The 27,278-nt window shown below is 39.5% G+C and overlaps 1 protein-coding gene across 1 annotated transcript; it reads left to right on the plus strand.

Annotated features, from left to right (window-relative positions):
- Positions 1 to 1,062: 1,062 nt before the first annotated feature.
- On the plus strand, positions 1,063 to 27,278 carry nlk2 (nemo-like kinase, type 2). Its single transcript, XM_044354297.1, has 11 exons — positions 1,063 to 3,061; positions 12,040 to 12,169; positions 13,372 to 13,427; positions 16,599 to 16,705; positions 16,987 to 17,072; positions 18,169 to 18,378; positions 18,685 to 18,786; positions 19,544 to 19,630; positions 21,460 to 21,658; positions 22,842 to 22,935; positions 24,855 to 27,278. The coding sequence occupies exons 1-11, from the start codon at positions 2,595 to 2,597 to the stop codon at positions 24,907 to 24,909; spliced, it is 1,593 nt and encodes a 530-aa protein (XP_044210232.1). The 5' UTR covers positions 1,063 to 2,594; the 3' UTR covers positions 24,910 to 27,278.

Below are 27,278 nucleotides of genomic sequence, written 5' to 3' on the forward strand. Positions count from 1 at the left end.
GGAAATATTCATTGACGTTTTGTGATCATTATTATTACATACTTATTTTATTATCATCTTTCATGATCAGTTATATTTATTTGTTTTCTCATTTGTATTATTATTCATATTTTTTCTACTATCACTATTGCCATACAAAGATTTTTTTCCGCTCCCCATATATCCACATATTTCCTTGGTCACACGTCACCTGCCAACGTTTATAACATATGCACACCTTTCCTCGGTAGTGGAAGAAATACTCTTTACTTAAGTAACAGTACCAATATCAGAATGTAAAAATAACCCATTACCTTTACAGTTACCAATCTAGGGGTCAGGCCCCTCCAAAGGGTCAGCAGATAAATCTGAGGGGTCGTGAGATGATTAATAGGAGAGGAAAGAAGAAAAACAAAGTTCTGATACACAAATTTGTTTTCAGTTTTTGGGCTTTTCTCTTATCTTTGGTGAAATATAATAATATGATCATTTTTAACTCTTTGGACCTTCAACAGTTATTGAAACGATGAAACCATGTGGGAAGTTTAGAGGGGAGATGTCTCTTTGGTGGACCTGACAACAACTCATAGACATCTGAAACATGACAAAGCATCACACCTGCACACTGATTTTATAGAGGAGCTCACAAGACAAAAAGGTTGAGAAACACTTAGGCTATTGAATCTTTATTTTATAGTCTCATCATGTGTTTTTATGTAAAATCTTAATCTAAAAAGTAATTGTGGCTGTCAAATAAATGGAGTTAAAAGTACAATATTCCCTCTGAAATGAAGTAAAAGTATTAAGTACGATTATGTGGAAGGCCTACTCAAATAGAGTAAAAGTACTTGTAAACGTTGTTACAGTCCATCATTGCTTTTACTTACACATAGAAACATATAGAAACACAAACACAGTTCTGACATTAACATGCACTACAATTTCCAAGTTAATACTCAATAAACTCATTATCCGTGTTTCCTTGCTTTAATACATTTATATCACTGTATTTGTTTTGCTCTTTGGTTTAGAATTTATCATTTATTTTTCGGTGCAAATTCATTTTTTATACAAACACTGTAGCTTCTGTTGGAATTTGACTCCAGATATTTTATTGAATTGAATTGATCTCTTAGTTTGTTATTCACTGTTTCTGAGTAGACTGTATTGGGCCTTCGACGCAGCAGCACCAGCCACTGGCTGCGCTCGGTGCCAATCAAGGAGATTACAAGTACGTCATTGCGGGGCGTTTGGTGATTGGTTGGCCGTCCTGCATAATCTCACCGCCGAGTAGCTCAGGTTTTGTTCACCATGTTGGATCAACTGCTCATCTCAGTTGCCTTGTGACCAATAGTTTTATCATGCCAGTGGCAACGAAGCGTCGTGGGCCCAAAGTGTCGAGGTGCAACCGGGTGGCTTCCTCTTCCTGAGCGGACAGCGGGGCTCACCGACACGGACACGGCAGGAAGGAAGGACTACTGTTTTGATTTAGAGACATGGACACCCATTAGCTAGCTCCAAGCTGTCAGGTTCAGTACTACTGTCTTCTTCCAGGACAATTCAACCCGCATCTAAAGGATTTAACTTTTTCCTCCGCATTGTTATATAGTTTTCCTGGATGTGTACTTATGAACCGCAGGAGGACATTGTGAAACACACTAAAGGCAAGGTTGTCGATGGGGGAAATAAGTTGCCTGCCAGCCGTCTGCGAGAATTTCTCTTCTCATTTTTTGAGTCATGGTCGAAGCTTCGTCTCTCTGTCAAACTGATGGGGGTTTCTGTGCAGGCGCTGCTGCTGGGATCTGTAATATGTGAGTAAAGTGGACGGCCGAGGCCTGGGCCCGCTGTTGTATTGTGGCCTGGGCTAGGATACACCTCCTCTGCACCGGATCAGCAGCGTTAATTACGGCTCGGAGATTACCCCTGTTTACGGAGTAGCGATCTGGCCTGCGCACACATCTGAAGGAGGATTCAGTTTGGAATAATAAATGCGATTTCCAAGCCGTGTGGAGCCCCGGTGGTGGGAACAGCATCGGCGCTGGACCACAGCGTGTGGAAAACTTGGACACTTTTAAAAGATGAATGCGCTGCTTCCCATGTGACATGCTTTAGATCACGCTGTTCTATCAAGACGGGGAAGCTGAGTTTCACCAGGAGGGAGGGGGGCGCACCTCTATCATGAGGGACATCTAGGGCCACCGACTTTTTAATTTATTGAGGGGGGTGCGGGTTATTTTCTGTTCTATATTTTGATTTGTCATTGTTAGTAGTGGCACTGTTAGGGCTGCACAGATTCTTAGACTTGGGTAGTCATTGCTGTACATGCTCATGATATGCTTTCCGTTATTAGCCCCGGGCTACAGTAGCCTAATGGTGTGCAAGCAAGAAAATTAATTTAGAGGAAGTGGGTCAGATCCTTGTTGGCATTATGACAAGAGGCACGCCAGAATGGTATCTCACCCCATAGATTTGAAGTAACAGATGTTGGATCATTTAAACCCCAAATCTGTTCTCTATATGTTTTCTGTAAGTTTCATTACTCGTAGTATTGCAGCCTGGTAGCCATTATCACTTTTAGAAGCAGGTTCTGAAAAGAGGCATTTCAGCACCATTGAATGGCTCTTTGCGGCACAACGGCTACAAATGCTACAAAAATGATGGCTGCTTATAACGGTGGCTCCTCAGCAGTGGCTGCCCATCACCCGCATCACCACCACCAGCTCCAGCACCTTCCGCCTCCCCACATGCACCACCACCACCACGCGGGCCAGCATCACTTGCAGCACCCGGGCTCCGCCGCCGCCGTGCACACGGTGCAGCAACACACCTCCACGGCTGCCGCTGCGGCGGTGATGCTCAACCCCGGCCAGCAGCAGCCCTACTTCCCCTCTCCTGCCCCCGGACAGGCCCCTGGGCCGGCGGCGGCCGCGGCTCCTGCCCAGGTTCAAGCCGCTGCTGTCAAAGCTCACCACCACCACCACCACCACCAGCAGCATCAGCAGCAACACACGCACCACCTACCACAGCAGCTGGACATCGAGCCTGACAGGCCCATCGGCTATGGAGCGTTTGGTGTCGTCTGGTAAGTGCACCGCACTACACTTTCTTAAGCCGTTTTATTGGAAGCGTTATGAACTCATGTATCTCATATCACAGGCTATTGAACCTGTTTTGCCTACCTTCTAAACACAGACTAGTTTCCGTTAATATATGAAACTCAACTTGTAGAGTTTTAAAACTGACAACAATTTCCGCTCTGGCATTTGTTGGTGAAGTTATTGTTGTGCGGTAAAGCAGCGCAGACATATGACTTTACTACTCAGGCTGAATCGGTTTACAGCAATTGTAGCACTCATGATGTTTACTATGAGGAAGTGCTTAAATCAAGCAAATGACTGCTTGGCTTTTTATTTTAATTTTAATATTCTAGCACATGGATATTATACTGTCTGGAAGGTGGAGAAAACATGATCAACAACCTAAATGAGCAGCTAACATTTGACACTACAGCATGCTGTCAAGTGTACATAATATGTAGTGAATAGGACGCTACTTTAAATAAAGTCCCTGCATGCATATCCCAGTAGAACAGGTTAATGCCAACAAGTGTTGTGGTTAGACTGGTCATACAACAACTTGCCTCAGCCTGACTACCTCTTGCATACCTAAACATGGTATACTTATGACTTAATAAACATTTCATGACCACTCTTTACACTGCTGATCTTCCTGAACACCAAAGTAATGTGGCCTTGGATCTTGGTGTGTGTGTGTGTGTGTGTGTGTGTGTGTGTGTGTGTGTGTGTGTGTGTGTGTGTGTGTGTGTGTGTGTGTGTGTCAGTTCAGTTAATTGTTCATGTGATAGTTTTAAATTACAATACAACATGGATTTTAATGGTGATACGTGTGGGGAGATCACAGCAGTAAAAGTGAAAATCAGCGAATTACAGTAAAATATACAATAATCACTGAACTAGAATAGAATACGAAACTGTAGAAACAGCAGAAATGATATGCAAATATGAAAAGTAAAGCTGTAGCTATAAATAGGTCTGGGAATTATTACGTAGGTATTTTTATTATATTGTACTTTTTAAAAACAGGGCTGACATTTGAGTTTCTACAGTGTGTTGTTAAGTAATATTGTGGTGCTTTTATTTTTCTCATGATGAACAAAGTATTGACAGTTGAAAGTAAAGTACAGCTCCTCCTGCTGTCACAACAGAGAGGAAAAAGAGCAGACAGTCTGTGGAAGAAAGGTCTAAATAAAATGTTGCATTTATAATTCACTCAGCTGATGAACAGTGTTGATTTTTCTAATAAAAGAGTATACTGTTATTATTTCCATTCACATTTGCCCCCTGTTATCCTGGGCTGCATTGATGGAATAAGAGTGTTTAAGTATCTATACTGAACCAATCAAAGAAGCTCAGTTTGTTTGTTAGACACCGTTTGAAGCACCAGTGTTGACACTCTATTGCCTCACTTAAATGCACAGTATGCTGCTTCTTTCCCTGTCAGGAGCCTGTAGAATGAGATCTCTGTTTCCAATGAGCTGATTGGTCAGTACTCATGCTGTTGACACACTTTTTCTGATCCTCTGTTGTCATTATGTTTCTACAGTATGAAAACTCATAATATGAGTAGCAGTTATTCATTTATTTACAGTTTAGGCAGCAGATGTGTAATGAGTTATAGACCATTTAGTCTGTGTCTAGCACATTAACAAGGTAGATTTATATAAATAACCTGTGCATGTATTGTGACATCATGTGGGTGAATATAGCTGCAAGGAACACCAATGTTGCCAAGGAAATGAAGGACATTTGGCAGAAAGATTAGGAAAATAACACAAAAGAAAAAAGGAGGGAAACAAAGAAAGAAGGTGTGAAGTAAACAATGATGTCAATAATGGAGACAGAACTGAAGGAACAAAGAGGCGGTGGAGTTTTCTTGTTAACGAACAATTACGTTTACATTTACTGTTATTCACCAAAACACTATAATCATAAAATATTTGCATAGACATGAAGTGTTTTGAAACCTGAATTGTTTACATCATGTATGTAATAAAAGAGCCGGGGGTTATTCCATCAAGCTGGATAAAGGAAAAGCCTGGCTTATTTTGATAAGCCTCGCTAATTTAAGTGAATGTTCTGTTCCATTACTGTGGCCATTCCATTATATGATGCCTGGCTCAGTAACCATGGTAACTTATACCACAGACCTAGTGTGTTTAAAAAAAAAAAAAAAAAAAAAAAAAATGTCCGATGGGCAAAAAACAGATTCCCAAAAGATGGTTCATCAAGTGTCTTTTTGCGCTCGCATCACTTTTGTTCATGTTGGGAAACATAAGATGAAGATCTGTGAGGGACGTTAACAAAAATACCTATTTCAGTTAATCCTCTCTGTTAAAGAGCAGCTGAGATTGACACTAAAATGAGAATTGCTGGTCCACCTTAAGTGAGCCTGGTCAAGTTAAGCTAATGCGTTGTTGCTAACTTCGGGGCGCCGCTGCTGAATGAATATAGGGGAAACATTGGCATATATAATGTAAGAAATAAAAGTGTGCCAACGTTGTTTTGACTTTATTTATTTATTCACTCAATTTGTTCAAGCTGTGAAGACAAAAAAAATGATCCCTATCCTTCTCTTAATAAATTTTAACATTTCATTTCATTTTTAACTTAATTGGAAGATCGGCGGTTCGATTGAATGATTAGTTCCTACTGAGATGCAGGTTGGCACCTTGCATGGCAGCCTCTGCCATCAGCATATGAATGTTTATGTGTGAATGGGTGAATGTGGCTTAGAAGTGTAAAAGCTCTTTGAGTGGTCGGAAGACTAGAGAGGCGCTATATAAATGCAGTCCATTTACCATTTTACCATTTACCATTTGTAAATTGAACAGACATGCTGTGAAGGAGAAAATGTGTCAGAGAGTAGATGATAATGTTGGTAAGTTAGTAAGTTGGTTCTCTTAAGTTGCCTGCACCATCATTTTAAATGTACATCTGATATTATCCAGCCTACTGATAACATAGCCACAGTCAGTGATCCGAATGTTCATTTATTAACAAATAAAGATGAAATAATAAGTAGAGGCATGTGCTGCTCTTCACTTTCCCCACACATATTTATCCTGCCAGTCTAAGGGATTGAACCAGCAACCTTCTGATCACAAGCTCACCTCTCTGACCTCTAGGCCACCACTGCCCATATATGTAGGCTTCATCTGTCAGTAATGTTTTGCCAAGCCATCTCCCTCGCCTTGTTCATTGCAGCAGTATTGCCCTTGTTGCTGATGACTCCTTTTTATATAGTTGCATCCACAGGGTTTGTTCTGCTACTGAGAAGAACACTGCTCTAGTTTTCCCTTCTTTTTGCGACATAGTGTCTTCTTTTCAACAATCGACTGTTTGGGGCTGCTTATGTACTTCATGCATACGCACAATGCAAGCTTATTCAAGCCTGATTAGAGTTAATGTTGACAAGAGACGGCTGAATCGTGTTAGTGGAACGGCTTTGAGCCATAAGTTAGAGTTGATCTTAGTTCAAGCCAGGCTTTCTCACCTAAGCGCAGCTTTCATTAGCTGCATTGATGGAATACTCCTCTGAATATGATGCGTTGAGTCAGGCTGGCTGCCAGTTTGCTCTAGTGGCCAACTGTAGTACTGCACATAAAAAAAAAAATCCATTGCAGCTTTAGATAGAGACATCTTTAAAATTAAACAACCTCAAACAAGGTAAAATATTACTCTTTCTATTGTGCATTTTTAAACCATGGCAGTTATATATTTGTCGTCTAGAAATGCTATTTTTATGTGTGTGGTACAGTGTTAACTTTTTTGGGACGGAGCCAGAGCCACTCAAGAACATGTGCTGGCTGAGCAGCTTTCATGGGAATGAACAGGCACCATCTCAGGTGTCTGGTGTCCAGTTCTCAAAAATACATCCATGGTCTCTATCCATGTTTCCTAGCTAGCAGGCTAATCCTTCTCTGCCTTTTGTTGGTGCTTAGCCATTTCATTGCATGATAACGCCATTAATTATGTGGATCAGTGCAATAACATGAAACCATCGGCAGGAATGTGCATCATATCATCCACAGGCATGAAACATATATGTGGGTCCTCATGCATGTGCACAACTTAAAACAACTACCTGATTATTAAAATAAAGCCACATTATATCCACATTTGATCCTTTGGATATAACTTGTATCACTTGGCGTAGGAAAATCATAACTCAAGGTCCACATAACTAGCTTTTTCTGGAGATTTCAACTGCATCTCACAGTCATGCATTCAGTATGTTGAACAGAACTCCATCCGCTGATGAAGATGTACTTGAAAACTCTGGAAAAAGTTAGTAAGGGGACCTTAAAGGGCCACTGTGGAGTTTTCTTTACAAAGTTTCTGTTTTACATCCAGTGTTTCTCATGTAAACCCCCTGTGCATATGCTTGAGGTCTAACAAACTCAATGCATTTCCTTCCTCATAAAACTTTGCAAAGCAGATTTTTTTTTTTTGAGTCTCCTGCATCGTTTACATCCTTGTTTACCAGCTTGCGGTTGTCTTCTTCACTCCTTTTTGTTATTGTATTGCTGCATTTGTGCATTACAGCCACCTGTAGACCAGTGGAAAAGAGTGAAACCAGTGGTAGGACTATGTGTTGCGCGTATCATTTTGCATGTGCTCAGGACACACAAATTGGGGTTGGATAAAAAATTGCTCGGTAGCACTAATGGTGGTCAAAAACTCTACAGAGCACCCTACATGTACAAGGTAGATTATTTTACTTGTTTTTTTTTTAAACAGTTTTAAACATTCATACTCATATTTTACCATAATTATTCAAATTGTTACCAAAATACAGCCATTTGAAAATGGTGGAAAAGGAAATGTGTCCAAGCTGGATAATGCCAGTGCTTACATATGAGAACATCTGAAGCAATTAACAAAAAGTACCCAACTTTACAACGTTACTGCATTGTGTAAAGGAAATCTAAAAATATATATTATGTTCATTTTCCACTGGTGAGTATCATCACAGTCCCGCCCCCTTCCTCCTCCTCCTCGCAGCGCCAGGCGGCGTGATATCTCTGTCCTATACTCACCCTGTTCTGAAGCAGGTTCATAAACATGCAGTGCACCTGTACTGGAGCCATTTCTATGAGGCTAGTGTCACAGGTTAATCACTGATTGTCATCATTCACAGTTAAACTCAAGAATTACACTGACTCATAAAATAAGAACAAGTAAAGTTTCATTTGATTTTCTTTCTCACATGCTGCTTTCTCTCACTTTCCCACCTACTTTCTCCCTCTCTCTCTCTTACTCCCTCTCTCTTTCTGTGTTTATCTTGCTCTTTTTTTAGACTAGTCGGGTACTCAGTTATATAAATCTTTAAATGGCAAGTTTTATTAAAATTAACAGGTTTTAGGAAGGGAAGACTGGTACTGTTCACATGTTTCCACTGTTAGAAATACTCACTAGAACATCAAATGTTGAAAATAGTCCCCAACAAATGCACAATTTCCTCCTGTTTTGAGTTATGTGCGATTTAAAAACTACAATGTCCAGCTGTTTCAGGAAGTTACTGAGCATTTTTTAAAAATGAAACTATATATGCTTGAGCTGTTTTTTTTGTTTTTTTTAAATTCCTGCCTTCAGTAAGAACTAATGGGTTTGGAGCTGAGAGCCACAGACAGAGTAGGATTGTTAGAAAGTATTGACAGACAGACTAACACATTGTGGGTTTGGGTCTGCATATGGGATTTGTTGACAGGAAGAAATAAATAGAATATCATCAGACATATCTCCTAACATAAGGGCAAGTTCATCCTTTCATTATACAGACATTTTTTCCTCTTTGGTATAAACTAGTTATCAAAGAAGACATCTGTCGGTGTGAATGCATAGCTGGTTTACTGTTGAATGCTGACCAGCACTGCACTGACAAGCTGTGTCTGAATATCACACTTGTTGCAAACCTGCATGTTGTGGGAAAAAGAAGATGCCAATATGAAAGGTTCCTAGCATTTCTGTTCAAGCTGTCAGCAGGGAAGTTTAACAAACACTTGAAGGAAGCCCAGAACACCACATCAACCATAAAGAGAAGTTCTCAACTTGTAGGAAACCCTCTTGGCAGGGCAGTAATACACTCTCATTGGGCATCATGAAAAGTGTGATGTGCACCATGGCTGCTGATTCACAGGGACATTCAACAATGTTGCTGATTTTTTTTTTTTTTTTTCTTTTTTTAAGATTGATTCGGAAATTAGTACTTTGGCATGACAACCTATACAGTTGTTAGGAAAATTATCTTTTTGCTTGAAAAATGTATGAAATGATTATCAAAGTAGTTGCACGATTACATTTCTCTTGATTGACTAATAGTCGCAGCTCTACTTCAGGTCCTGCTGTCAGAAATCAGCGAACAAGTTGATCAGTGTCAGTACATCAGAACAATTAGAAAATATGAATCCAGCTGCCAACGACGCATCATCAGAGCAACACTACAGTGACAGAAATAAAGAGGGAATAGTTTGACATGAAGTTAGATGCTAAAAAAAATGTCTTTACACAGCAAAGTGCTCCATGACTAATATGACAGGTGGTCAAATACAAGGTGTTTACAATGACTATTTCTGTGAATCCCTCTCGGATTTCTCCGAGCATTATCAGCTCAGCAGAGGTCAGGCTGGCAGTGCCCTCGCAGCAGGTTGAAACACCATAGTTAGTCAAGGGAGGTGAAGTGATAACAGTAAACTCTGCAAATGTAATATTAGCTGTACCGCACATTGGAAAACAGAAACTGGAACTTTTCCTGTGATTATTTGCTTCTGGCTCAAGTGGAGGTTCACCTGTTGCTGTGGTAGACTGTGACACTAGTTCTCATTTGAAGAGCTCAGTTGGAGGGCTGGGTGTGTATAGTGTTTGTCTTCCTGTTATTCCCCATAAACTTCAGTTGCAGTGGCTCTGAGGGGCCAGGATTGGATTAGGTTAACATTAGGTCAGTTCATGTTCTTAGTGTTTTGTTACTGGTGATCTTTATGATTTTACATCTACTTACATGTCATGTCATCAGGCCTTGATTGTGTCTGAGAAATATTTGACCAAAGATTTATATCCTTTGCTGCTCAGATCTCACATCCTGTTTGCAGCTGCAGATTGTTTTAAGATTTATTTTTCCTTCACAATTGTACAAATGTTGCCTTTCTAGCCAACAAAAGCTGATAAAGGATCTAAATGGAATCTCCGGTGTAGAATGGATACAAATTGGGCATGTGTGAACAGTTTGGAATGTGAGGCTCACTTAATGAATGACTTTGGGGTCTTAAAGGACCAGTCTGTAGGATTTAGTGGCATCTAGTGGTGAGATTGAAGATTGCTACAAACTGAATACCCCTCCCCCGTCTCCTTCCAAGTGTATAGGAGAACCTTTGGTGGCCACGAAAAACTGTAGAAACATGGCAGTGCAACATGGCGGCCTCCGTGGAAGAGGACCCACTCCCTATGTAGACATAAAGGGCTCATTCTAAGGGAACGAAAACACGACAATTCTTATTTTTCAGGTGATTATACATTAATTTAAACACACTTATGAATATTATATTTCATGTCTGCCAATAGATCCCCCTAAATCTTACACACTTTAAGTCCTTTAAGTTTAAGAAAATTATACTAATAACTCTTCTACATCTTCTCTTACTACATCTGAAAATGTGTATAGACATTCTCTTACATGTGTGTGTCCTCTCTGGTATCTGAGAAGATGAACTCCACTCTAAGTAAAAGTTATTAGTTTTGTGTTAGGTGATTACTGTGAAATTCTCAAATAAAAGCCAGTATTCAAATAATGTACTATCGGCTCACATGATAAATTAAGCATTTTGTCCATTTCTACAGCATTAATTGCATCAATACAAGGAAAGAGTCAGGTGATACACACTACTCTGCTGCTCTGAGTTTCCATTTTAAATCATTTGTCATTACTTCCAATCTCTTCTACTTTTATGTTTTTTTGTTTTTTTTTATTGTTAAGCACCATTAGTGAAACCAAGCTAAATTTCCTGGAGATATTTCACACTAAAAGCCTTTCAGGAACAGGATGGATTATACCCTTTGAGCCACTTCAATGCTTTTAATATGAAACATGTGCAGGAAATGTTGCGTTTCACTGACAGTCCTTTTAAAAAAAAAAACCCCCAGCAAAGTGTAAGATCAGAAACATAGTGAATGAAAGCAGCATTTCTGTGGTGGTGAGTGCTGACATGTCTCCACATGCTGTGGAAATGAATATTATACTGAATTTATCAAGACAGCATGTACACATGGAGGAACCTGTTGAGTTTGCATTAACAGCAAATGAAATCAGATTGAAATGCAGGCCTCTTACTAACATACTAACATGAGATATAGCCATCAAACAGGGAAGACCTGACCCTAGGAGTTGGTTTTCTGTACAGTTAAGGTGAAAATGTACTTTTACAGCGAATTTCCAGTAATTTGAAATTGCATGCATTTCATTTCATTGCATGGCACTATGGCTGTTGTCTACTCAGTTAAAGTTCCTCTAGTCTGAGAATGTGAGCTTATGAGTGGTGTTTGAAGCACAGTCTTTGCGAAGCCTGGGATTTTAGTCCACTGCCATCTGTTTGTCTGGACTGATCCTATTTGAGAAGGGTTACTGAAGGTTGCTGTAGTGTGTAGGGTTGGAATGCTCTTACACCTGCTGGGTAGCCTCACGAGGCTTTGATCTCTGCCTTCCTACACTTTAAAGATTCTTCGACTAATCAGTCAGAAGGTGCTCCAGCAACAAACAGGGTGAAGTAGAATGGTGAACTCTTTATCTTTCCTGGTCCCTCAAGCCAATCACATTGTCACACTCTCATTTCTGGCCAAACAGAAATGTTAGGATTTATCCTCTGGGACTGTGAATATCCATACCTGAACATCAGTTTATAGGTGTTGATGATGATCAAAGTCCCTGTACTGTATTACCATATTTAGGTGTTTGAATTTTCAGAATGTTGTGTTTGTCCTCTTCCTCCAGGTCAGTGACAGACCCCAGAGATGGAAAGCGAGTTGCCCTCAAAAAGATGCCCAATGTCTTCCAAAACCTTGTTTCCTGTAAGAGGGTATTTCGGGAGCTGAAGATGCTCTGTTTCTTCAAACATGAAAATGTAAGTGCACAGTTACACTAATATGTGTCATCATGTCCACCTAGTATTATGTGCAGTCTGTACCTGGCTATCTCACATGAATAAGGAAAAAACATATGTTTATTGCTGGTGTAATTGCATGTAGACTGTATTGTGATCAGAATGTGATCGGATCAGTCAGACTAGATCTGTACGTGGTCTGGGTCTCAGCCAGCTGTAAAATGACATCTGTACAGTTTGACTACATTCTTACAGAGGAAAGATCAACCCAACAAGTTGAAAGGTCACCTATCTCTATCTCAAGCTGCCTGTCACTAGTGCTAGCAAACTATGAATATCTCCTTTGAGTAACGTTAGCCTAGTTAGCAAGAGTACTGTAAAGAAATAGATGCCTTCAGCTGTCTGCTTTTGTCACATGATCCTCTCCTTGCATGTCATAGCTGTCCCTGGAGAGTGTCAGAATCACTTCCTGTTTGCTACCTGATGCACTACATCTACCCTCCATCCTTTTATTTAAAGATCTGCTCCAGAGTTATTTTAAGATGTATATAAAGTACTCTATTTTATAATAATTTGTGTCTAATATGTTTTTTTTTTTCCACAAGTGAATTATCTCTTCAAAATCCTTAAACTGTCATCTACTATTCTCCCTCATTAAAAATTCCAGAATCTCTGAATATGCAAATATACAGTTTTCCTGCTGGACACAACATATTTCCTACTTCACTGTAACATCTGTTCTCAGTGTATGTGCACTGGAGGCTTCAAGTTTCCACATCACACTTGTGTAAGATGCATACTAGACCACTATTGGCTCCAAACTAGATGTGATGTCACAAATCATACTTGTAGGTACAACCCCTTGAACCAAGATTTTCAGTGAGCAAAGAGAAACTTTCCTCCTTACAGCAGATGAAGGTGAAAACAGCCTTCTACTGTCAAACTCAATTCAAACATCCAATTGAAGGAACAAGAACCAAAACACATTTTTTGAGTGGAGGGGGACTTTAAGTGCCTGAATTCAGAATGGGGAAATTAATATTCTACATAGTGCTTCAAAAAATCCCACAACGGGATAAAATAGTGTCCATGGCATGCATAATAGGTTTAACAGCAAGGCCCCCCATGATCGGATGTCGTCATTCAGACAACATATCCAGATACAGATCACATGTTAATACCTGGTGAGGCTTCTATCAACCTGGCTTTAACTCTCTCCTCAGGTGCTCTCTGCTTTGGACATACTACAACCTCCACACATCGACTACTTTGAAGAAATGTATCCTTCTCAGTTATGGTTGGCCAAATCTGAACTGAATGTTCTTGTGTCTTACTTAAAGGTGCAGTATGTAGAATGTAGTGGCAGAAATGGAATATAATATTCTTAAGAATGTTTTAATTAATAAAACATGAAAATAAGAATCATTGCGTTTTTGTTACCATACAATGAGCCCTTTATATCTACATAGGGAGCACGTCCTCTTCCATGAAGCCCGCCATGTTTCACTGCCATGTTTCTGCAGCAGCACAGAATGGATGAACCAAACACTGGCTCTAGAGAGGGACTTTTGGGGTTTTTCGCGGGTTTTGCGGCCACCGTAGGTTCCACTACACACTTGGAAGTAGAGGGGAGGGCTATTCAATTGGTTGCAATCTGCAACCTCACCACTGGACGCCGCTAAATCCTACACACACTGCAACTTTAATTCTCCTATGAAATGTAACACATGAGTGATGTAAAGGAGTAGATTTTACTCCCTACCTCCAGCTAGACACAGGGCCCAGTTAACCGCTATAAAAAAAGGTTTAGTTTCATTGTCCCTCCTGCTGTATTCATTTGAACATGTCTTGGTAATGTTGATGCAGGACTATAAAAAGACGACACTAGTCTATCCCACAACCTGCCAACTGAAAGTGATTTGTGCAAAATCCTTCTTACCTGCTCTGGCTGATGAGATCCTCCCTTGGGTTAGTGCTTTTGAGGCTGATCCAACCTCTCCCTCACACACACACACACACACACACACACACACACACACACACACACACACACACACAACTGACAGCTGACAGGCACACACAGAACTAAACACAGAAAAGAAAGTGACTTTCTTATAAGTCCATAAAAAAAGTTAAAAACCTCCTAAAAACTTCATTCATTAACACATATCCAAAACTAGATACAGTCAGTTGTGTAATGGAACACAGTTGATCCCCAGATCCACAGATGATGTCATTTACAATGCCATGAGCATCACAGACTAATTTTCATTCACTTTCATTATATTGGTAAGGTAGAAATGTCAGAAATAAATTTCTATAAAACTGCATAAATCAAACCAAAACTAGATGAGTGAGAAAACATGTTTTTGTAATTTGGGTGAAATTACTAGTGTAGTTTGTCTTCAGCAAGAGGGATGTAATTAATTCCACAGAACACATGAGCGGTCATATGAAACTGGCTTCTGGTTCAGAGCATGTGATTGATGAGATCCAGTGGTAGTGCATGACACATAGTGCTCCTGATATTTAATAGCCACATTGTTCATCAGTCCTAAATATTCATCAGATATTGATATTGGCAGTTTTACTGGGTATCCGGACTTGAAAACATTAGTCTTTGTTAGAGCTTTGCTAGTCAGTAAGGATGATAAGGACACATTTCTTACCTTTTTTAGGCAGCATTTGCATGGTTGTTTTCCCTTTACAGCTGAGGCATTCTGCTGACTCGGGACTCTCTGGTCATTAGGGCCCTTTGAAATATTGTCTTCCAATTAGTTTTATTGGTCTTGCTTCATTATTCATACAGTGAGTGAAGCACCCTTGTGTCCTACTGTGGAAGGATTTTCAGTCGTGCAAGGATCTTGACTAATTCATGTGCAGTACGTGCAGGTGAAAGCTTTAGTGTATCCGCTGAATGTAATAGATGAGCCCTCGAACAGACTCACATCCCAAATAAATCATCTACAGGCGTGACTTCAAAACTTGCTTTATTGAATTTAGCGTCGGTTTGCGCTTGTTGATTTACGAACAATAAGAATCTTTCAGTCGAAGCAAAGTTTAGATTTTTACAGCCTTCTCGATTACTCTAATGAATACATTGTACAGCTGCCAGCCACCTCTGGCCCTGAATCAGAACAGAACACAACAAGCTGTGTCAGTCCCTGCAGCTTTCACACCATCAGTACCAATAACTTTGACAGTCTTCAGATTCAGGGACTTCAAAGAGCAGGAGCTAGGACTGAACCATTTGCAGTTTAAATAACTGATAAATTGTTCTCATAATCAAAGCTATCTGTTCAAAAAAGTGTGTGTTGTCAAGTAAGAAGTGTGTTGCTTGTTATTGAGGACCTCCAGGGTTTTTTTTTTTTTTAAAGATGTCATCTGGAGAACAATTTCCAGGTAAACGGCTAGTTTTCTATGTAGAAATTACTAGTTTGATTTAAATTTGAAATTAATCTGTACTTGATATTGTCAGTCAATCATTTTCAGTAATAATTGTGATAATTAAACTGGTGTTGAACAGTTTTTGATGCTGATGTATGATATATGTGAGAAACTTAGCAAGAATCTCAACGAAGAACCTAAAGTAAGAAAACAATGGAGAAACCTTTTTTCTTCCGTCACTGTAAAGTCCATTCTCAGTGTATGTGTACTGGAGGCTTCAAGTTTCCACATCACACTTGTGGAAGTTGCACACTGGACCATGATTTAGCTCCAAATTAGTTGTGATGTCACAAACCATGCTTGAAGGTATATTAATGAGATTTTCAGTGAGCAAACATTCCACTTTCAGTAGCTGAATGTGAAAACAAATTCTGCACATACATCATTCTGCACAGTGAAGAGCACAACATCCAAGTGAAGGAACAAGATGAAAAATACATTTTTGAGTGGAGGGGGACTTTAAATAAATGATTTCAAGAGCTGTATGCTATGAATCTAGAGTAATGTTCTTAGAGCATTGTGGGGTGAAAAAACAGCAGTGGTGGTATTTCTCTCACCTGGAATTCACTTTGACACAGTCAGTCCACCTACCAAAGGTGGAAATATGGTGAGGATAGCAAACATCTAAAAAACTATACATACATCACATGGTGGTATTCATCAATTGTAGCCAAAGGTGAAAAAAAATAGTGTGAATTTCATGTTCTGACTGGAGGCGTGTACACACTGCCACGATCAAAGCCCGGTCCCATGCTGCTTTTTGTTCCTGTGAGAAATTGCTAATAAACATGTCTAGTGTTCCAGCTACAGTAGAACCCGTTTCAGGTGGGCTAACAGTGAAAAACATAATGAGATAAGGGAAGTCAAGTCAATTGAGACTGCTCCAGAGTGTCAGGTCATAAATGTCATGTCTTGATTTCAACACTTTCTTCTCAGAGAGATTTGTTCTTTGAGCTCTTGGATATGCTTTTATTTTTTTTTGCCTTAACTTCCCATCGGTCAGCTATGTGGTGACGGAACTGATGCAAAGTGACCTCCATAAGATCATCGTTTCACCACAGCCTCTGAGCTCAGACCACGCCAAAGTTTTTCTCTATCAGATTCTACGAGGTAGCATCTCTTTTATTCACACATCGTCATCATCATTACATTTACATTACATTAACATTTTTAAAAAAAATCAAGTGGCTTTATTTGTGTGTATGTTAGCAGACATCAGTTTGACCTGCTTTGCATGTGACTGTTTGTAGCATGGGAGCTAGTAAGCACTGTGTTAGTTATGGTTAGAGCAGGATTGTAATATCTGGCATCTGCTGTAATATTCTGTCCTGTCGTGTCTCCCCCCCCCCCTCCCCCCCCCCGCCCTCAACCATCACCACCACCACCACCAGGACTCAAGTACCTTCATTCTGCTGGCATTCTACACCGAGACATCAAACCTGGCAACCTCCTGGTAAACAGCAACTGTGTGCTCAAGGTGGGTGGGACAACCTCTGTGGCTCAAGTCAACTGAACATGTCAGAAAGAAAGTTCAAATCCAACATCCAGCCAGTTTACAGTAACAGTAACCCATGTAAATGATGCCATCAGTGTAATAGCACTGCAATACATCTTACATCTGTAAGACTATTAATGTTAGTTTCTTGTTGAGACTGTGTCCCTGAAGATTTGGTGGTAATGTTATTTGGCTGTTGTTTTTTAGTGTGTGCACTTCATTGCATTTTATTTTGAGGTGCTTTTTTGCTGAATCCACCATGAACACAATCCAATGCAACAGCACCACACAGCCTAAAGTTATCTAAAAAGTATCAATTGAAAAGAAAAAATGACAAAATGTTTGACAGGTTTCATCACAAGTCAAAACTAAACAATAATGTTGAATTACTGTTAATGCAAAGTCTTATTCAACAACCTGCTTGCATCTGTGGAACCACACATTATGTGCTCATTATTGATTAAACGGTATCCCCCCCTCACACAAAACTGTCTTCTTCAGAAGTGAATTTAGCTGCTTGCTTTTTGCATTTCAGTAATGTTATGTCTCTGCCTGTAATGATAGCTAACATTATTGGTTCTTGGAAGCAACATAATAACAGATTTACGGACTAAATTCATCCACAATCCCACTTGAAATGAAATAAGAAGCAGTATCAAAACAGCTGAGACAAACTAAGACAACAGGCAGGTTCATGTAACATAATAAGGGCTGTGGATGTAATGTGTAAACTTTAATTTCAGATGTTGATGTTTACAGGCTATCATCAGTAGGAATGAATACAGGATTAATGTAGGTGGTCAAACATCTAAATCTTCCTCTAGAGAAACACTGTAGCTCCAAAAATATATATACCTACAATACACAATTCCATCTTAACATTTTGCAGTATGCTCCTTCACTGTTGGTGTTTTTTGGTACTGTACTGCATGAACACTTCTCACAGTTACCATTGAGCAGCGGAGACGAGCGTTCTACCTCAGCAGCAACGCCTTCTAGTTCTCACAAAATGAAACATGTGGAAAAATGTGAACATAATCAGAACAGTTGCAGCAACCACTGAATGACCGTCTTCCAGATCTGTGATTTTGGTCTGGCACGGGTGGAGGAGACCGACGAGTCACGGCACATGACTCAGGAAGTGGTGACACAGTACTACCGAGCCCCAGAGATCCTGATGGGCAGCCGCCACTACTCCAACTCCATCGATATCTGGTCTGTGGGCTGCATCTTCGCTGAGCTGCTGGGCCGACGCATCCTCTTCCAAGCCCAGAGTCCCATTCAGCAGGTAATTATGATGCTCTCTGAAGACGAGACAAGATAGAAGTTTATTTATCCTGAAGACAAAAGTGTGTGCCCGAGATGCTTAATATTCATAGTTAAATTTTGTGAAGATAAAGTTTATACTCCATGTACCTCACCTACAGTTATGAGAAATGTGTTAGTCACAGTCACATCACTGCCAGCGATGTGTCAGTGCCTCTGTTCTTAAATACAAACATGATCTGACACCTGACATGCTGGAACAAACCTTACTACTAAGTCTGTGGTGTGTGTGTGTGGGTGTGTGTTTGTTTGCCTTGTTGGATTGTAGCTGGATTTAATCACTGACCTGTTGGGGACTCCCTCTATGGAGGCGATGAGGACGGCATGTGAAGGTGCTCGTGCGCACATTCTCAGAGGACCTCACAAACAGGTAACCAGTTTGTTTTTTTGCACAGAGCTGAGGTGACACTTTTCTGTTTCCAGAACAGCATTTGAACTTCTTGTCATCTTAACAAAGATAACACAATAACGCAACATTAGTTTGTTTCAGAAAGACCAGTGAAGGAATACCCCAAAATACATTGTTGAACAGTGAATCACAAGCTGGCCTGGAAGTCAGATGGGACTTAAGCTCTCTCAAGCCTTCAAATGGTTTGGACACAGCACCGAGGATAGGATTATTTGGGTGTTTACTTGTGTTAATGACAGCCTGGAACACACATCCAGTTTAGGATCAAATGTGCTTACCAAGATGTTCATGTTGGTGTGAACAAATCAGTAGTCTGTTGCATTTCATAAATTAAATGTGTGGTTTTCTTCTTCAGTATCGTTTTCGTCAATTTTAATGGTTACATTATTTTAGAAAGAAATATATTGATAAAATATGTTTGATAAAGACAAATTTATTATTATTATTATTATTATTATTATTATTATTATTATTATTATTATTATTATTGTTGTTGGATTCATTCATCCAGAAATGGATTTGGATCCACTGATATACAGCAGCCAGTAGATGGTACTACAGTACAGACAGTGAGGATCACACTGTGGAGGATAAGCTGATGGATCTTTGAATGGGACATGTTGAGGAGCCATGTGTATATACTGTATATAAAGTGTATCAGGAGCTGAAAGAGACAGGGGGAAGATAGTTGATGTTGCGTTGTGTGTTTTGTCTGCAGCCATCCCTTCCTGTTCTGTACACACTGTCTAGCCAAGCAACCCATGAAGCTGTCCACCTCCTCTGCAGGATGCTGGTGTTTGATCCGGTGAGTCTATTATGTATAGTATTGTATTATGTTTGCTTCATTAATTAAACCTGGTTAGTGAGTCACTGAAGTATAGTTACAGTATAGTATGCAGTCTGCCATTACTGGTTTACTTTGGCTTCCATCATAGCATTTGAAGCAAGCAACAAATAAAAGCATAGAAGACTGGCTTAGACATAGTATACACAGATGTAGTTCAATTCAAAATATTCACATTTAAGAAATATGACCACAAGTTTTACCAGAATGTAAGTCAATACTGACCAAAACAATTAAAAACAATCTACTCTAAAGCAAATGTTCATGATTTTAAATGTACATTTAAGGCAGTAAGTTAGCTAGCCTTTGGCTAACCTTGTCCTGTCACTCTCATGTCTTAAAGCAAAAAAACCTCAAACTTTACCTTTTTAAAAACACACATTGTGTACATACAGATTACCAAATACTTCATCAAACCTGGCGCTAAAGCTTTTCAAAGAACCTGGGAAACTCTAATCAGGCAGAATCTTTGTACAGAGGTATGTAGGGTGACACTCTCAACTGATAGAGCCTGTGATACCAAAATACCTTGCAGCATCAGTCATCAGTTTAGTTGTTTATATTTTAATACAGTATTCATCTGTGATATTTATCAGAAAAATCAATCAGTCAGACATAAGTACATTGAGAATATGGCTTTCGTGTGTACCATGGTAAAGGTGCAGTTTGACATATGTTTGACATACGTTCCTGTCTGTGTATCAGGCCCGTTAGCCAAAAGGCTAGTTTTCATCAGCAGTGCCTTTGCCTGATGTTGTTAGACATCCTAGAATAATAAAAATAATTCAATATGTACAATACAGTTAATAGTACACATGGATTTGTTATTAGTCGTTATTGTTATCTTTTAAAACTTTCTGCATCATGGCAGAAAGCACAACAGTCTGGTTAAATGTGGCCCACATTTTAAGTTTGACTATAATGTAATTGCCAAGTTAAAGGAACAGTGTGTAGGATTTAGTGGCATCTAGTAGTCAGGTTGCAGGTTGCAACTAGCTGAATAGCCTCACCCTTCCCTTCTAAGTGTGTAGAAGAACCTACGGGGGCCACGAAACCCATGAAAAACTTGACAGGTCCTCTCTAGAGCTCTCTAGAATTTGTCCATTCTGGGCTACTGTAGAAACATTGTGGTGCAACATAATGGGCTCTGTGGAAGAGGACCCACTCCCTATGTAGATAGAAAGGGCTCATTCTAAGATAACAAAAACATAGTCCAAAATAATGTTCCAATAGATGCTACTAAATTCTACACACTGCACCTTTTAAATGAAACGTGACATGTCAACTAATTGATATTTCTAGTTGATAATTGATATTTATTTTATAATTTGGAATGTGAAAACATTACAGTGCTGAAGCTCCTCAGTATCCACAGAGCTTACAAATACATGTGTGCAGTTCACTCATTCAGGGCAATAATACCCATTTATTGATTAGCAGCTGTTTATTCAAAAAGCTTCACTGAAATATTCAAAACTGTACAATTTTGGCCTTAAACAATTTCCATTTTCACTTCTAATGTGCATACAGGTGACTAAAGTGAAACTGCCTTGCCTCTTAAAGCTATTACTGCTTAAAGGAGTTGTCAGTTTATATGTAAATGTTGGGGAGAGGACCCCAACAAATCTGAATAACATTGAGGAGGGTGTTGAAGATAAGGGTTTGACCCTCTTGTCCAACTCAATTATTAGTGGCTGAAAAAATATCTATTTTATTCTTTTTGACATGTATTCTGAGGCTGAGATGACGGCTGTTGTTAATGACGTATAACTTGTCTGTCTGGTACCCAGTCAAAGCGGATTTCAGCAAAGGATGCCCTGGCTCACCCTTACCTGGACGAGGGTCGACTCCGCTACCACACATGCATGTGCAAATGCTGCTACACCACATCCTCCGGCCGTGTTTACACCAGTGACTTTGAGCCCGTCACTAATCCCAAGTTTGATGATGGCTTTGAGAAGAACCTGAGCTCTGTGAGACAGGTCAAAGGTGAGTTTATCTGAGGTGTGCTTGGTATTGCTATTGATAAAGAGAAAGAAGAAGAAAGAATAGTTGTCAGTCCTATTAAAAGTCGTGATTGTTTCAGTAATAACAAACTTTGGGCTTATTGTTAGAAGTCTGATTTTCACCTATTTATCAAGCAAAATAACTTGAGTGTCTTTAGAGTGTTCATCAGTTATTTCAGTAGTCTCTACCAAGTGCAATATCACTCTTTACCACTGTTCATTTCAAATAGAGAAAACAGAGCAGAAAAGAGTAGTGATACTAACACCTACAGAGGCCAGGGAGAATCTTCAAACCAAAAATCCAGGTGAATAAGCTGACTCTGAAAATGAAGGCCTTGGTGATGAAAATAAAAACACTTGAAAGAATACATTCAAAGTGTTAAAAGTGCACCAAATCAGAGTAAAGTGAAATGGAAGTGGAGGAAGCTAACTTTCAGGCAAACATTCAGTGCATCAGACAAAACACAGATGTTTTGTTGAGAAGATGTTTATACAGACAGAAGCAGTAGTAGTCAAGGTACAGCAATGAGGATGGTCCAATCTGCGGAGAGAATATGATAAAACCTTTGCTTCTGTACAGTATTGACACACACTGATGCAGAATATAGGACAGTAGCAGATGCTGGTGTGTTAGAGGTGGAGCACACCGAGATTTTAGTGTAGTTCTGCTTTATCTCAGATGTTCTTAATGTTACAGTACAGTTCTTAATTCATGCTTTTGAATATTGATACAAATGAAACAGGGACCAATTTGTAAAACATTGCTCCACAGCACTGCTAGTGGTCAAAAACTCCACAGGGTACCTTTTTAAAGCTCATTACACTAATTAGCTGGAGGTCAGTGGACAGAAGGAGCCGCTGACCCCACTGCAGGGCTGACTATGGAAGTAGGTATTACTGTAGCTGTGGAGACTCAAGTCAGACTCACCACAGATTTGATGACTGCTTCCTTATCATTTGATAAGATTTGCGATTGGCCTTGAAGGTATTTTGACACAGCATTCATTTTGGCTATATCAGTCAGAAAAGCAGTAATAAAGATTCTAGCTTCACATAAATGTGAGAAATACATTAAAAAGTTTTGCTTTAGAATAAGTAAGAAATCAGGAAAAAAACCTTGTTTACTAATCTTTCTCTGCTGATCTGTCTTGTCTTTCCTCCCACAGAGATAATCCATCAGTTCATTTTGGAACAGCAAAAGGGTAGTCGAGTGCCACTCTGCATTAACCCTCAATCAGCTGCTTTCAAAAGCTTTATCAGGTAGGAGGCTTTTTAATGCACTGTAGTCTGTGCAGCCTTAGAATTCCAGTTTCTACATCTGTTGCATATAAAAAGATACTAACTGACAGCAGGGGAGTTGGAGGAAAGTGTATATTTGAGCTTTTGATGGAGCTTGGATAGCAGTTGCCTTGATTCTTGTCTTTGTGCTGAGCTAGCATAAACACATTCAACTGATATCACTGTTATCTGTATCTGAGTTAGGACTGCATGCTTCATCAAAACGGACTTGACTGCATTTATATAGTGTCTTTCTAGTCTTCTCACGACTCAAAGCGCTTCACACTACATGCCAACATAAACACACACACACATTCATACACTGATAGCAGAGGCTGTCATGCAAGGTGGCAACGTGCTCATCATGATCTAATCTAATGCTCACACACTCACACAGCCTTGCCACAGCCTTTGCGGAGCAATTTAGGGTTCAGTATCTTGCCCAAAGACGCTTCGACATGCCCGACCGGAGGAGCCGGGAACGGAACAGCCGATCTTCCGATCAGTGGACGACCAGCTCTACCTCCTGAGCCGCAGTCACCCCTAAAAAATAAGATCACAATCTCAATGCAGGCCTGTGTGTGTGTGTGTAGTCTCATTTTAGGTGACATATTTGCCTATTTTGAGTATATTGTCAAAAATCTTTTCAACATCTCTGTAGCCGCTACACATTTATTTCAGGTCCACACCGATCCTTAAAAAGTCTTATAGTGTCTTTTAATATTGTTTGGTAATTCAAAGTCTTAAAATGTCTTAATTTTTAGGAGGGGAGGGATTACATTTTGATCTGTATAAAAACATTAAGGATAGATATTGTAATGTTTCTAATAACACCTGCACACATGTGATCCAACAACTAGAGGAAGTGAGAGAGTCCAAACAGCAGTGCACAGTGAAAATAAAAGCAACAAAGTACATCCCTCTGACAGAGCAGAATAACAAACCTGCACCAATACATCTAAGGTCATTATGTATATATATATATACATTCTGTGGGCAAGGCAGGCAGACAAAATGCAAGTTCAATGGAGCACGTTTGTTCACTCAGGTATTTATTATTTCAGCTGTCATGCTTTAAGATATTTCTGCTTACTTGTAAGATTCATTTGACTGGAAAGACCTCATTCTATTGAGGAAAACAAGGTGTAGCACTCTCCATGCTTTGATAAGAATGTGATGGACTAAGCAGCTGATTGTGATTCTATAGCGCTACACACGGGGGAAAAATGCTCAGTGTAGTCTGTAAGTTACACAATAACAGACCACCTCCACTGTTCCAGCAGATATGTTCATATTCAGCGGTAGCCATCTCTTGTATTATTATATTCATCATAACCATTTATTGTGATGTCAGACCTGAACGTCTTTTGGAAATAATTTCAAATTCACTCTCACTCCCTATTGGTTGTTTGAGTCAAAAATATGATTGTGGATGTGTAAACAATGTAAACCATAAAGCCTAAATGCAGCACTAGTGGAAGCACTGGGAGTTTGTGTAGCCTAATTGAAATGATGTTCCTTGAGATGTTTAGGCAGATGAAAGAGAAATTAGCAAACGAGCATAAACAACCAACTCTAGGTATTGTCAGATATAGGCCTCTTTTCTTTTTTAGATATATAGGCATATAGTTTCTCTATCACCATAGCAACAGCAGTGCATCCCTCATTAACTTACGAAACACAACATTGTATACTGTACTTTATAATAACTTAATAGTCTTTTTTTTTTGCTGTGGAAATGGTGGTTTTTCCTTGTATAGATATTAAAAAGGTCTTAAAAGTCATTAAATTTGAAGTGGAGAATTGTGCAGATACCCTATTAGCTAATACACACATGAATACACACATGAATACACACATGAATAGCTAATATTAACTTCTTGGCCTCCTTTTTTTCACAGTTCCACAGTGGCTCAGCCTTCTGAAATGCCTCCATCTCCGCTGGTGTGGGAATAGCTGCTGTCGTCGTGTGTCGTCACCTTTCCCAATTGACAAGCTGCTAAACTGGGAACAAGAAAGCGTCTCGACGTTTTCTATCATCTGCGTAGCATTTCACTGGAGAGCAGGACTCACAGGTCTGCTGTGTGTATGCTGAAATATGAAAACAAATGAAGAAAAATCCACTAATAATTGCTTTATGGGGTTTATTAGAGGGTTTGGTATGCAAATGTATGTAATGCTCTGTAGACCAAATCAGAATGTTTTAAACAAACCCATCTTGTCACTTCCAGGTAGATGAGATTTAACAGTTATTGCATCATAATGAAGTACATTTGTTTTTGATATATATTAATTAAAAAAAAAAAGCAGATTTCTATTTTTAAAATTCTTAATCAAAATCTAATTAATCTCCCATATGATTAGGCTACTCTGCATTATTACACCCACCTTCACCTCTGCACTGGTAAACAGCCAAATCAGCGTTAAATCCAACTTTGCTTCTTATTCAGACAATCGATTGTAATCATTGGAAGGCTTTTTTTTTTTTTGCAATTGAAAGCTCCCCATATTTTTTAAGAACATGGATATTTTAAGTTATTAAAAATGAGTTATTCTGGCATGTCCCCCCCCCCCCCCCCCCCCCGCACACGTTTTTACTTCTATATGACTATTAATTTGCCAAAGATCTGGAGCCTCATGTATAAATGATGCATAAGCATTCAGATTGTGTGCAAAAAAAACCCCCAAAATGTTATCTCTGCACATTTTCTACATTATGCTCAGTCATGTGTCCAGATGGATGGACACATCAGGCCAGATTCAAGGGTGGAGTATGCTTCAAACAAACTAGTTCCTATGATGCGTTGTCCAACCATGTCTAAAGACAAAAGCTGCCATCCTATCCTCCTCCTGGCTATCTCTCTCTCCAGCAACATGTCTTTGTCATGACGTAAAGTTACAAAAATGAGTCAGTAAGGTGTGTGAGGAGGTGCAGACGGTTACATGATTTGACAGCCACTTTGTTTGAAGCACTTCATTGTTAGCAAGCAAGACTTTACTGAGAACAACTTGATAAGATGTTAATATGTCAGAGCTGCATGTGTCAGCTTGAGTTCTTCTGCCTCCTAGTGGCCACAAATGGATTTATTTAGCTTAAAACAAAAGCAACAATCATTGAACGATGAGTGATTCATTGATTTCATGCATAATGTGCATGATTGCTTTTGAAGTCAGCATATAGACATGACTATAGCAGCATTTAGCATGCAAGAGGCACATACCCACTTTAGAGTCATCATCATTTCTCATTTTTCTTTTCTACCCACACAACATGGCACTTCTAATATAAACAGAGAGGAATGAATTGAGTTCAACTGCATGGCAGCATTAGGCATCAACTATTTATAGTTAGTGTCAAACATGATGAGAGAATACACAAATCCACACTTAAAGAGGACGTGCGTACAGGAATGTAATGAATGTTTAGATATATGTGAAGTTTCACATAGATACAAATAAATGTATGCATATGTATCTGCTATTTTTGCACATGATTTTAGTGATGAATGTATGCAAACATTTATACGTGAGGCCCCCCAAAATATTTGTAATTAAGTTGGAACAGCGAAGGTGCAGCAGTTTCTAAAAGGTTTAACACGCGTTTGCTTTTATTTCTGTTAGGAATCATTCAAGCAAATGCTCCCAGTGTTCAGTAGATTAGCATACTGTTGTGCTGAGTTTAAATGAAATCTGCTTGGTAGGGTTATTAAATAAATAGTGTTTGATTGTTAAGATAATTTGGTCTCAAAGGTGAAGGTATAAAATGTTCACATGCATGCTACATGAAGAACAACTGAAACTCTCTGTGAACATGAAGTAAGTTCAGATAAGGGATCGGACTCAAAGAGATCTGCGTATTATTCCCTGCTTTTAAACAAGACAACAGCTCATCTCACTTGAAAAGCCAAGAAAAATCATTTACTGTATTGAAGAGAGAAAAAAGGAGCAGCTGGGGATGCTGCTCCTGCCCCCCCCCCCCACCACCTCTGACCAGCCATAGCACTTCCTGCTAATATCCAGATGAATAAGAGTGTGTGGCTGAACAGTACTGTCAGCCAAACTCAGTTGCTGTTTTTTTTTTTTTTTTATGAAGGAATGTGTGCTGTCAACTTGTGTGCCTCCTAATTTCACTGACTAATTCCACTCCCAGCCAAACTGAGCAAATTCTTACCCCAAAGAGTACGAAGAGAAAAATCTTTAAACACAAAAAGTCTAAACTGTTTTGAACTGAGGAATACAAAAGATCTCAGCTTCCCAGTGTTCCTTCATGAGCTTTGCTTGACATGCTCTCTGTACTGTACATACATACCACTTCTGAAGACAGC

This window comes from Thunnus albacares, chromosome 6 (assembly GCF_914725855.1).
Source record: "Thunnus albacares chromosome 6, fThuAlb1.1, whole genome shotgun sequence".
NCBI classification, from domain to species: domain Eukaryota; kingdom Metazoa; phylum Chordata; class Actinopteri; order Scombriformes; family Scombridae; genus Thunnus; species Thunnus albacares.